Source organism: Cyprinodon tularosa, unplaced genomic scaffold, assembly GCF_016077235.1.
Source record: "Cyprinodon tularosa strain WSP-4 unplaced genomic scaffold, ASM1607723v1 ctg159, whole genome shotgun sequence".
Classification (NCBI taxonomy): domain Eukaryota; kingdom Metazoa; phylum Chordata; class Actinopteri; order Cyprinodontiformes; family Cyprinodontidae; genus Cyprinodon; species Cyprinodon tularosa.
The window spans coordinates 725,660-739,556 of NW_024038427.1; the positions used below are offsets into that span (position 1 = coordinate 725,660).

The following is a 13,897-nucleotide window of genomic DNA, read 5'->3' on the forward strand; positions in this document are numbered from 1 at the left end:
ATCTAAGGACCGGAGGGGGTCTGGTTCGGGGACCAGCGGATCTCGTCCCTGCTTTTTGCGGATGACGTAGTTCTGCTGGCTCCCTCCTGCCAAGACCTACAGCATGCACTGGGGCGGTTCGCAGCCGAGTGTGAAGCGGCCGGGATGAGAATCAGCTCCTCCAAGTCCGAGGCCATGGTTCTCGATCGGAAAAAGGTGGCTTGTCCCCTTCAGGTTGGAGGAGAGTCCCTGCCTCAAGTGGAGGAGTTCAAGTATCTTGGGGTCCTGTTCACGAGTGAGGGAAGAATGGAGCGGGAGATCGATAGACGGATCGGTGCGGCTGCTGCAATAATACGGACGCTGCACCGGTCTGTCGTGGTGAAGAGAGAGCTGAGCGAAAAGGCAAAGCTCTCAATTTACCGGTCGGTCTACGTTCCTACCCTCACCTATGGTCATGAAATCTGGATCATGACTGAAAGAAAGAGATCCCGGATACAAGCGGCTGAAATGAGCTTCCTCCGCAGGGTGGCTGGGCTCTCCCTTAGAGATAGGGTGAGGAGCTCGGTCATTCGGGAGAGGCTCAGTGTAGAGCCGGTTCTCCTCCACATCGAGAGGAGTTAGTTGAAGTGGCTCGGACATCTTCTTCGGATGCCCCCTGGACGCCTCCCTCGGGAGGTGTTCCAGGCACGTCCCACTGGGAGGAGGCCCAGGGGACGACCCAGGACACGCTGGAGAGACTACGTCTCTCGGCTGGCCTGGGAGCGCCTAGGGCTTCCCCCAGCAGAGCTGGAGGAGGTGTCTGTGGAGAGGGAAGTCTGGGAGTCTCTTCTTAGTCTGCTGCCCCCCTCGACCCGGTTCCGGAGATGACGAGTACGAGTTATCTAATAATTTGTTTAATTGGTTTATTGTCTCCCACACCCTTAGTTATCAGCCCTACTTTAATGTTTTTCTTAGAGAGAAATATCTTCCTTCTTGCAAACCTCCCATGAAGTGTTAAGCTTGTGCAACCTTTTTTTATGTTGGCTGAGAGGTGCAAACACACCTCAAGTACATAAAGGCAATTTAAATACAAATTTAAAGTTGAATCCAATTTGCAAAACATGTAGTTTGAAAGCATAAAAAGTACTGCAAGCACTAAATGGAACCTGCATACACTGAAATATACAAACCACATGCAAAGGAAACATGCTGAAAGTAGCCAAACCAAAAAAAGCTGAAAACTAGGTCTAAATAACAACTGTACTCCAGACCATTAGGGAGAGTCAACAATCCAATCATTCTATACCAGCCTATAGACCAGAGCTTTAGTAAAGACATCGTCAGGGTGCCTGTCAAGAGGACAGTAAGACAAAAGCAGCGAATAGTGCCCTCCTGCCAAAGTTTGATTTTAGCCAATCAAGCAGTGGAGGCTGGCCAATAGAGATAATTAAATTATAAAATTTCAATATTTTGAAATATAGTCATTGTTTTTATGTGCAAGATAAATATTCTTTAAGGACATGGTAAGCTGTTTGTTGTCGCATTGGTGACGTATTTCCACCCTGGGGTGCAAAATTCTTTGTCCATAGACTCTCATTTAAAGTTGTACATGCGCAGTAGCTCCCCTGCAATGCAAAGGTATAGGAGAGCTGACAGGAACTTTCGTCACAGTCGTAGTGCAGCTGATTGACAGGTGGAGTAGCGGAAGTGAGGTCCCTTAAAGCAAACTTACCAAGAGAAGCTCCAGGTAAAAGGCTTTGGACCTGATCAGCCAAACATTGAAATTAATCAGTAGTTAGTCCAAAGAGAGATGGAGACGGTAAATCTCTCTTTGGTCTCCTTGGAGAGGATCTAGTTTAGCTACAAGGCTTGGCTAACTGCATGCAGCGAGGCTAAAGCTTTATTCTGCTTTCCTGCCTCCTCTTTAAAACGTCAGGATCTGACCTAGCATAGATAAAGACAGGTAGGAGTGATTTAAAACACTTTTTAGAAAAAGCAAAGAATAATGAACAATCTGGGATTCACATGGAAAATAACATAATATATTGTACTTTTTCTAGGTGTTTGTTAATTTGCATAGTTGCTCTTAAATAAACACATTCTCAGAAAATAAACAGTTGTTATATATAAAAAATATAAAGACTGAATAGCTTCTCCATTTTTATACTGGTACATAATGTTTATAGGTTTTTGACACCATATTACACACATTTGCCTCCACAAAGCCTAAACCTGTACATGAAATTATTTTGTTGTTTTTTATAAAGTGTTTTATAATGTTTTTTGTTGCTGCTAATTTATAAAGAAATACTGGTGTGATAACTTAGTATACGTCTGATACTGAAAACTCCACCAGCCGCTGCTGCAATCAAGGTCACAAATGAAAATGTCCGTAGAGACGCTACGGTTCAATCCAAATACTTCAAATCGTAAGGACACTTAATCCACGGCAGAACTGTGTCTGATGTCGCTGTAGTGCTTTCCAAAATAGTGCTGGCAGTGAGGTAGGAGCTAGAACCAGGAAGTAGGATGCTTTCTTCCATCAATTCATTCAGCAGAGGGGCCTTCTGAACTCCCTTGTGGCGGTTAAGAATTATATGATCCTTGACCAAACTGGCACAGCCCACTACACAAAGTTGAAAAAAATTAAACATTATTAATAATTAAACATTATTTCATTTATATCGTGTGTGAAACATGCTAATATCCTCATCTTCATGTAGAGTTCATGGAGAGTTTCATCCTTATGCTAAATATTTGTAACTTATTTTTTCCCCAAGGCTGTAGTCCCAAGTTGATCAACATCATTCATGTGTGTCCATCGCAAAATGACATTCATAGGGTTGAAGGCTGTCTGGAGAACCCTTCATGCCCCTGATAGTGTTCTTACTTCGGACCCCAAGAAAGGTGGGCGATTGGAGCAAGGAACAGGATGTGGGAGCTGCAACTTAATGCATTTGGCTTGAGCCCCTCAGAAACCACATCTTGACCTTGTTATACTCTTGCTGTTCCACATTCAAACATGAAATCAGGGATTCTGACAAAACAGATGTAATAGCAGAAGCTATGCATGTGTCCTTTTGCGCTGCCATCTTTAATTTGTGGGCTCAACACTTCTTCCATCTTAGCCATAAGTCCCTACTAAACCATAATACAAAAAGCGTGTTTGGCTGACTTGTTTTGAAGGGTTGAAGTGGGTGCGGTTCAAGAGGGATTCTCTTGTTTTTAAGAAATGCAAAAAACACCCAGTGAAAATTAACTTTGTAGGCAAGGTTACCTGGTATTAGTCTGGTGATAACATTTAGATTCCTTTCTATGGCCTTCTGTGCATTGCTTTTTGAGTGATCTTGTCTAGACAGACATAGCTGGGCATACTGGCAGGAGTTTTTAATGTTTTCCACTTCTATACCTTCCTCCGTAAAAAAAAAAAAAAAAAAAAAAAAAAAGGAGCTGCTGGTTTTAAACCCCTTTAGGACCTCTTTAAATATCTAACCAAACCTATATGCCTTATTCAACCTTTTTTGAAAACCTTTGGTTCTTAGCTTGGGGTTCACTCTCATTTTAACAGTCAGGAACAAACATGTGAAGTTTAAAACAAAGACCACATTTTTTGTGGATGCTGAATCATGTCTTTCCAATCTCCTGCATGTGATGGGATGTGCTTATCTGGATAGGTAGCACCAGATAATGTATCACAAGTAGTGGGTCACAACCTTGTATTGTAGCTCCATCTTATAACCTAATCCTGCCATGCTACATCAAACCACCTGGATGAGCCTGTGTTTGACCCAGAACTGGTTTGGCAAAAAGCTTCCACTTATTGCGGCCAAGCAACCTATTATTTATGATTTCAAGTCTAGGAGGGGAAATTTGAGTAGACCACACAGCTACATACAAGGAGCAGTGGAAGACCTCAGCCTTGATTTCACCCTTTAGTCATGAAACAGCATATATCTGAAGTTTGTTTCTAGAACTAATCTATCAGCATTCTTCATTAATTTTCCCCCCGAACACCAGATGTTATTTAGACGTAGAATTTTAGGCTAATCATTGTCATCATTGTCGAAAACTAGGCTGTTTGGTCGGTCTGCTTTTGTCCCAATTTAGGGTTAGGGTCTGAGTCCCCTAGTTTAAGGGACTTAGAAAACTAAGGTCAGTGTGCCATGTAGTCTAAATGAACTACATTTATTTGAACTTGAACTTAGTTGCTTTCCCTGAAAACATGCGCAGACCATTAAAGACTTTAGGCATATTTTGGTAATGAAGAATAACATGACTCCTCAGACTGTTGGGTCTGTAACCAATTGCACTGGTTGGTAATTTAGACATTCAAAGACATCCCTGTTAGTTATGAATCAGCCACATGCTGTATGCAACATCAAATTCCATTATAATAGAAATAATAGAACATAAATCTGTCAGGATTTGGTTGTGGTTTGAGGACTCAAATGCAGAGGCAGGGAGGCAGAGGTGAGTTTTTGTAGATTTAATGTGAGGTAAACAAGCATCTGAGGCAGGAATCCAAAAATCCCCCAAAAAAATCCAACAAGAAAAAAGTTACACAACCCAGAAACCATGGGGACATCAGGGGAAAACAATCATGACGAGGTAAGACTCGAGAATAAAGTGAGACGGAGTTGGAGGAAGTTAGACGAGGAACCAGCACTGAGGAACTGCACAAGGACTGTATTTATAGGAGACTGAACAAAGAGAGGACTAACAAGCAGATTGGGAGCAGGTGAGAACAGAGCAGACAGGAAAGGAGCTAGTGAAAAAGAACACAAGAGGGCACCTGAAAACTGAAAAATAACCAGAGAACACAACAAAATAAGAATCAAACCACTAAAACTGGAAAAACATGGGGCAAAGTAAAACTGAAAACTCAAAAGAAAACATAACAGAACCAAGACTGTGATAAAATCCAGATAAAATTGGACTAATATTAATGTTTCTCTCGACATAGAAAACAAAAGAGAAAAAAAACTGCTGATATTTCACACTTTCAAACACTAAATAAATCTCTAAGCCACAGAGATATCCTCCTTCTTGGATACTGCATGACTTCATAAATGATTCACCGAGCTGGATTTACATATCAAACTCAGCACTACTCCCCTGCTTCAACATGCAAATGCACACATTTACACACACTGCATGTTTTAAACCAGCATGAGTGCTTTTAAAAAAGTCAGTTCCCATCAGCATCCAAAAGCTCCTCTTTGAACTCTGACCTGTCAAATCATTTTGAAATGTTGAGTCTCGGGTCCCTTTGAGTAATCTTCCACTGGTGGGCAGAAAACACACGTGTGAGAGAAAAATCTTTAACTCTACAAAATGTAAAAGAAATGTGTTTTGCGGTGGGTTGAGTGAAATCAAACACTTACAACTACATACATTCTAAAGCAGATGCTGGTAGGATGCACTGTTGAAACTTAAGAAAAACCCGAACAACTAATGCAATCGCCAAAAAATTTTTAAAAAAACATGGAATCACACTTTCATTTTAGCACAAATATGAAGCCAGTTTTACAGCTGCTGCAAATCTGCAGCTAAACCAATACATTTAGGGAAAGTCAACACTACAATCTGTTAAGCTTCAGGGGAAATCACAGAGCGGAAGCACCGCTCACATGAGAACAGAAAATTCCACCTGCACACAAACACCCTGAAACAAATCACAGACATCAACACAAATTGGAAGAAGTTGTTCTTTGCAATCCCCGACTAGAAGTCAAAGGCAAAATCATCCAGGTTGTGAATTAATTATTCAAACTGAGTCCTTCTCCTCTGTTTCTGTATAAAGGAGGCTTTCGATTGACAATAAACAATTTTTTCCTTTTTCAGATGTTTATTAGAAACCTTAAAAATCTGCCCTGTGTGGTAAAAAAGCTGGCCTGCTTTTTCCATTTCATATTTTCAAATGTTGCCTTTTTTGGATGAGTTTCTAATTTATGACTTTTATCCGTTGCCTGGCAACAGCTCAAAGCCGGGATGAGTCCTGTTTCTTTGTTTCATGAGTTTAGGATTACAGGAACAAGATGCAGCTTGTTGCATCTGGACTAGTTTTGTTAGCGTTGCATAAATCTGTAAATCAGTTAAATTACAACTTTTAAATTAGATATTTCTATCTGCTTATCAGAATCTAACGGAGAAGTGGTTGACCTTCATTTTTTTTTTTTGCAAAATCATGAAAGGTTGCCAGTTAAGTGGGAATATCACTCATTCACTTTTCTCTGACATCGGGGACATTCTAACGTACAAACATTTTGTCTCCTTTTACCCCTGCTGTCCTCATCTTTTTGTTTCCATGATTACTTTCTGTCAGCCTCTTCCTACCTTAACCCAGATTTCTACTTCAGAAAAACACCTTTTTTCTCTTTATATCGGGATTCTGTGGGAGTATGTTTGTGCCCTGAGCAGTGATATACTATTTTTTATAGTCCTTGGAGTCTCACTGTCACCGCTCTGCTCTAATACTTTAACAAGACCTCTGAGAAAAGAAAACATGCACACTTGTACACAAAAAAGAACACAACAGAAGGCAAAGGGAAGCTTTTAAGGTCTCAGTATCAGAGTTTACAATGAAAGAAAATGCAGGAAAGCAGAAATGATGAAAGTAACATTCAGCGCTGCAGCATAAAGTGAATGGGGGCTTCGATTATGGTAACAGAACAAGTTTATTATAAATGTGTCGCCTGAAGCATATCTGAGAAACGTTTTAATCCGTCAATATTAAATAAAAACCCATCACTGCCAAACATTAAAAGCACTGAAATCTGTGTTCTCCATAGCAGTGTTTACACCTTTTCACTATATGTTTTAGACATAGCTCAGGTTTTATGCATCCGCCGTTACCTGTTTTGAAATAACGTTTAACCCTTCTCTGGTAATACAAGAAACAATAGTCTGAAGATTTAGAATTATAAAATTTTACGTTTTATTGGATGCAAATATATATATTTTTTAATTGTCTGTTTTTTTGGTTCTCAACTCTGGTCCTCAAGTACCACAGCACACCTTCAAATTACTGCATGAGCCCCTCAGCAGCAATCAAGTATTGCAGGAGCTTGTTCATCATCTCTCCATATAAGTCAGGTGTGTTATACCAAGGAGACGTCAAAAACCTGCAGGACAGTGATAGTTGAGGAGCACGGTTAAAAAAACCACTGGGATAGATCAGGGCCGGCGATTGCTATAGGCGAGCTAGGCAATTGCCTAGGGCGACAAATGTGTTGGGGGCGCCCTTTAGCGTCGCCCTTAGGCTCACTTCCCATTAATCATAGAATTAGAAAAAAAAAGCGAATTAAACCGGTTATGAAGCGTCCGTCAGTTTGACTTAACCTTACGTATATATAAATAGCGAAATATGAACAAATAAATATACCACAGTTTTTTTATTTATTTTTTCACATTTAACAGAAAATTGGAAAAGATTCTGATCACTTTTCAAGCGCCCTCCAACCTGGAAGTCGTGACGTCAATCACTGCAGCATGTACACCAATATTTTGGAATGAAATTGTAAGCAAACAGATATTAAAAGTAAAACAAGTGAAGTCTGGCACTTAACTTTTCCTCCTCCTCCTGCCGCCGCAGTCGGGCCCATCTTAATCATCCACTCAGAGTACCACTGGTAAGCGCACACAGACTTTGTAGCTTGTCCGGTCAGTTAAAAATAGTAATTGTGAAATCCGTGTTGTAATCGGAAGCATAAGTTAGCTTGAAAAGTAAATAAAGTTTCAGACGTGCTGCGTGATGATGTGTTCAGATTGGCTCAGTAAAACGACAATTAGGTTATCATGATGCGTTCAAGTGTAACGTAAAGAAAACAGGAAATTTTGTTTTTGGCGAGAAACATGAGTAATACAGTTGTATATTGCTCTATATATAATTAAACTACTGATGCCAACATTTATTAAAAATTACATTTAATTTAAAATACAATTATTTATTTGTTAAATATTTTCCTAATCACTAAAAACATGATGAAAAGTGACAGTAGACAATACATTAACCAACAATTGTGAAAATATATTCTAGTTAGTTTTATGTCATTTCGAAGTGGCCTATCACATTAGCCATGTTTATTGAAGGCTAGAAACGTTTTTGTTATGCTCACTTGTTAAGCAATAGAAGCAATACCAGTTCTGTTAAAAAAAATTTGTGCATCGTCTTTCCACCAAATAACAGAAAAGTATCGATAGTGGTATCGATAAAGACTCGGATCGATAAGGAGTATCGATAAAGGTATCGATATCAATAAATATTAACGATCCCCATCCCTAATGTTGACATCATTTTTTTCTCAGAATTATGTGCTATATTATTAGCTTGAGAATGGGTAGAAGATACTAATATAAATAAAATATTTTGTAGTGATTATCTGCATTGAGTATTCAAAAGGGATGTACAAATAATCATCAAAATATATGAAGTTATGGCTGTTCATCATAGAATATGTGAACAAAAATAAAAACAACAACTTCAAACTTTTAATTTTGTAATGGTATTCATAAAAGCACTTTTGTTTGTAGAGGGTTAATCCTTTCTTTAATCACTAATCAATGTCAGAAATCAGGGTAAATATACCTGATATATTTTATTTAGAGGAAAATTTTTGTTTATCTCATTTCTATTTATGTTCAAATGATTTAATTGAACTGGAACAGAAAATTTAATTTTATGTTTATCAATTACTTTTTTATGTAGTCCTTGGTTGAAGAATTTCTTAAATTTATTATTTTTTATTGTTATTTGGTAATTTCTGAAATTGATTTATTTAATATTTGTTTAATGTGTGTTAAATTTGTTAATTGTCTGAAATAAATTCATTCAATGATTCAATCCAGTTTTTTAGCTATACTTTACCTAAGTGTCCTTACAGATGGTTGAAAGTGTTTTTGCACAGTCCTAACTTTGAGTGTGTAATAAATTATTTAAAATAATAAAAAAGAAAAGGTACTTAAACCTATTCTGGTATTTGTCTATGCATCACTCCATGCTAAGTTACAGTTTTTTCTGAATGCTTAAACACAACCTTGATTCTTATAGCACAATTTCTAGAACTATTAATACTTATAGCAAATCCACTCACTGAGTTCACAAAACTAAAAGAACAAACACTGCTTTGCACTCAATTTGCAATTATGTAACACACACTTTGCACAACTGTAGGCACAATTCACAGCACAGGGGAGGGGGGGGCGCAAAACTCAATCTCGTCTAGGGCAACCAAAGGGCTAGAACCGGCCCTGTGCCCACCCCTGATTTAGAGCAATGAGGCTATTTGATAGGAACCATTTTAAAAGTCTCCTATAACACTTTCTTTACAGGGACACTGCAGCCAATCAGAATCAAGTATTCACCCAGAAAATAACATAAATTGCTATTTACCAATCAGCTTTGACTCTAAAAATATGTAATTCTTCAACAAACACCCATATTAGTGCTGGTCTAAGCATGCTTTGTCTGTTGGCTACACCAGATTCAGTCAGCTAAAGGAGGAAACAACTTCTTCCTGCAAACAGCCAGACGAAAGCAGTAGCAATTCCTCAGCCGCTCAGTCAGTCTTGATGAGACAGCAGGTTGTCTAATTGACTGACTTGATTGGTCTCGTATGTGTCTGCTCACCCACTCAGTCACATTTATTTTTTCCAGGTGATGCAGCAGAGAAGCGATAAGCGGATCACTCAGGCTCTTAAACACAAATGACAAAAAAAGGGGATAAATGTTGACAATCTAAGACTGGGATATAGGGTAAAGATAACTGAAGAGACGTGCAATAGATAAAATGCAGTATGCTCTAGCCAGTAGAAAAAAATAGGGAAGAAACAAGGAAATTGGAGGGAAAGGAACATTTGTAAATAAAAGGAAATAAAAGAAATGAAGATGGACAGGAGAAGATGTCACTCAGCCTTTTATAAGGGCATGCTTCTGGCTGTGGGGGCTTGTGTTTGATGACTGACAGCTTATAAAATGTATCTGGCAACACACTCGAATGTCCAACATTTCCTCCTGCCCTCGCTCTCCTTTTTTTTTTCTTAGATAATCTTTTTTTGCTGTGTTTTTTTTTTTTTTTGTTACCAAAGCATTCTACAGATCTCCCCCCTCACTCTCTTCTGGCTCTTTAGTCATGTCATTTATCTTCTGATCATATCACCTCCTACGTTCAAATCAAAATCCACTGCTCTCTCCTCGGTCTGCCAATTATTTTCATTGCCAAGTCTCCATGATGTTATTTGATGAGTCAAATCTTGTCAAAAAAGCATCATTAAGATTGCAGAGATATTTAATCTTTTGCAAAAAAAAAAAAAAAAAAAGCAGCGGAAAAAACAGCAGTAGATAATAGTTGTTCACATCTTTGATAAACGTATGGACAGATCTACACCAGCGATTGAGGTGTCCTAAACACCTGTCACTATGTTGTCTATAGTAGACATTGGCAGTATTTGGAGATAATTAGTGTTTACATTATACTCAAATGGACAAGAAAGGAAATTAAGGCTGCCGTTTCCTATGTTGGGATATCTTATCATGTGTTTTATATGGGACTATATGTGCAAACTTTATCAAGCAAGCCCATTTTATATATGCCACTCATGTTAGAATGAATTTCATATCAATTTCCATTGTAAGTACCTTCTGACATTATTTCTCTTTAAATGTTTTTTCACTTATGGGGCGACAGTGGCGTCAGATGTAGGGGTTTACCCTGAAATCAAAGGGTTGACGGTTGAAGCCCCAGCTCTGGCTTTCAGTGTTGTGTCCTTGGACAAGACACTACACCTGCATCGCCTACTGATGGTGGTCAGAAGGCCTTGGTGGTGCCAGTGTACGGCAGCCTGGCCTCTGTCTGGCAGCTGTGGCTAAAATGTAGTTTGCAACCATCAGTGTGTGCATGAATGGGTGAATGACTGAATGACTTGAAAAAGCACTATATAAGGACAGGCAATTTACTGTGATGGACTGGAAACCAGTCCAGGGTGTACCCTGCCTTTTGCCCATAGACAGCTGGAGATAGGTACCAGCTCCCTTTGCAACCCCAGAAGGGATGAAGCGTGGAAAATGGATGGAAATGTGGCTTAAATGTTAATAATTTCTACAAAGAATGCATGCTGATGTGATTAAATCTTAATCAGTGCAAACAAAGCATTTGCATAAGTGTACCAAGACAACAACTCATTGCGTCAATTTCTGCATACCAATTATTTCCATTTCAAAGCTTTTGCATCTCTGAGTTGGCACTTTTACATCTCACATTTACCTATCCTGTTCGATTCTTAACAAATAAACTATTTCACAAATGTTTTTGGTGATAAATATAGATAATTTGTATAGTGTTTTAGTTTCTTTTTTTGGTTTCTGTGGCTATATACGACAGTCGATTAGAAAGTCATAATAAATATACATATTGGTAGATCCTTAATTTCCTTGAAGGCTATTAAGCCAAAGTTTGAATATAGTTTTCCTACAAGTTATTTTAGAGTAACATCTAATATAAGCAAGATAAAGCCTGTGTTACAGATGATGAAATTATGAAATGTAATTGCTTTAGACAATCTGAACAGAGAACTAAATAATTTAGGTTGGTTTCACATTCAAAGGTTGTATTTATCCTTCAGTCATGATCAAAGGCCTCAGAAACATCCAGTGCATAAGTTTTGGTGGTTGCTGGGTTGTTCTTGAACACCAATCACCTTTCATCTGTAAGGTGACAGTTTGGGCCAGGCGGTTGAAACTTGCCCTCATTAAGGCATGATAAGGATCTTTATCATATATTAAGTGTCTGTATTTACTGTAGTTTTAATTTTTTTGCACAAAGCATGCAAGCATTAATCTTATTAAGAATTTTAAAACCACTCGGGGGGCCAGGGAGTCAACCCTGTGAAGTCTAGCAAGAAGAAAAGGTAATCAAATATTGAGACAGATCTGGCAACAAAAAGAATGTGAAGCACATCCAACCACCTAAAGGACATTTATCCAAATACTAGCTGGGTTAAACAAAGATCTTTGAGCTTTTGTGTATAGTTTTTAAGGAAGCACCAAATTCCTAATGCTTTATTAAGGTTATTTGTTGTACTATGCTTCCAACCTAGAAAATAAATTACATTGAATGACATTCATGCTCATACGTAAGTGCACCTACCTCTGTAGATTCTACATGCATCTTTGCTCCAATACAGCTGATTAATGCTGAGTAACGAGCCATTCATTTGTATCAGCTGTGTTGCAGCAGGGATGCATGCGTTCTATGCACCTGGCCTGCTGCACAGGGGTTGCTACAATAATAAAGGCAGAATTAAGTTAGTGTATTCTTTTTAAGCAATCTAAGCATCTCTGAAAAGCTAGACAGCATCATATCATCGCCCTCTCCATCACCAATAAAACTGGAGAACCCTTGCCCCCTTGATGGGAACACTTAAAGGTGTGTATAGCACCGGAAATTGGATTTACAATGAATGGGAAAATTTAAGCAGAGTCTAACTTGCACCAAAATTAGAGCTCAGCAGAAGTAAAAATTTAATGTGCTTTGATAATTCATGACTTTTCTAATTCATTGCCGCTCATATAAAAAGCTCCCTCACCACCATTCAACAATCTGTCTTCAAATGACCTCAAGTAGGTTTTTCTCCGCCCTGCTTCTTTTTCCTTTTCATTGCTAAAGGAGGAAAAGTCAAACTGTCACACTTTAAATCTGTGTCAGAGGGGGGAACCCTGGCATCAGTTCTTCATTTGCCACTCTCAGGAACTGCTGCAGTATATCACACAAAACACACACGCGCAGTAAAACACACACATCTGCCTTGTGTTGAGTGCACGACAGACACAGAAGGAGGGATAACCATCAGATGTGAAAGCAGATGTTGGTGACATCATTTGACTCCTGCACATGCTGTTTCAGCATGCTTACATCCACATTTCTCATTCTTAAATCCTTTTAAATAAAATCATATATTTAAAAATTAGACAGATTCTTGTAAATAAAACAAAAAGAAGCAGGAGGGTTTGGGCTGATGGCTTTTGATCTCCTTAGGTTATTCTGGCAAACCTAAAAATGCCCACACCCTTTCAAAGCAATCCAAATAAGAATAAGATTATATTATGCAAGTGAAATAAGTAAATGGCTAGAATTAGAGTAACTTGTGGCTTCCATCACCTCACCGTTATAGCACATGGTCAGCCACAGCAGCTCCAGCACCTGACCCCCGAACTCGCACACGTCCAAACCCAGCATGGTTCCTTTCTGCGCTGTAGAACCGGAGAACCGAGGGACCTCCACAGGTAGCAGCAAAGTAGGAGAGAAAGGATGGAGAAATGAAGAGTGTCCAAAAAAGTCTAAACAACAGGGTCAGGTGAGCATATATTCCCCAGAGAGCTTTAATAATTTTTTTCTCTAAAGGCAGAAAGTGAAAAGGAAAGAAGCAAGGCAGTGTGTGGGAAACAGCAGCAGTGAAGCAGTGAGGGTATCCTTGGGTGTGGGTGTGGATGTGTGAGTTAGAGAGAGTGAAGAGGAAGAGAGGAAGGGAGGGAGGGGGAGGCAGCAGACATAAGAATCAGCTGCTTCTCTCTGCTCCTCTATCAGTTTGTAGTTCAATGTGGGGAAAACTGAGTGATCTAAAGCCTTCAAAACCATCAGCTGATATTTAATTTTTTTTTTTATATATTTTTTTTTCTCCCAGTAGGGATGGTTGGGACCTCTAAGAGGAGGGCAGATGCTGGTTTTGCCGGCAGAGCTGTCTGCAGCTGTGTGCGTGTGCTGCACTCAGACGCTGGCCATCGATTTGCAGACAAGCAGCGAACCCCTCCCCTCCTGCATCCCTCGCCTCCGCTCCTCGTGTCATCATCCCAGCGACTGCAATGAGCTCATCCTTTACCCCCCCTCCCTCCACTCCCTAGTTCACTCCACGCATTGCTTCCTTTCTTTCTCCGTACCCCACCTCT

At 39.3% G+C, this 13,897-nt stretch overlaps 1 protein-coding gene across 1 annotated transcript in view; it reads right to left on the reverse strand.

Annotated features, from left to right (window-relative positions):
* Positions 1-13,548, reverse strand: part of LOC119780299 (rho GDP-dissociation inhibitor 1-like) — a 32,884-nt gene extending 19,336 nt beyond the window's left edge. The window contains exon 1 of the mRNA XM_038280295.1: positions 13,118-13,548. Within this exon, the coding sequence (XP_038136223.1) occupies positions 13,118-13,190 (73 nt within the window). The 5' untranslated portion in view covers positions 13,191-13,548. The remainder of the gene's footprint in view (positions 1-13,117) is intronic.
* Between the last annotated feature and the right edge of the window lie 349 nt (positions 13,549-13,897).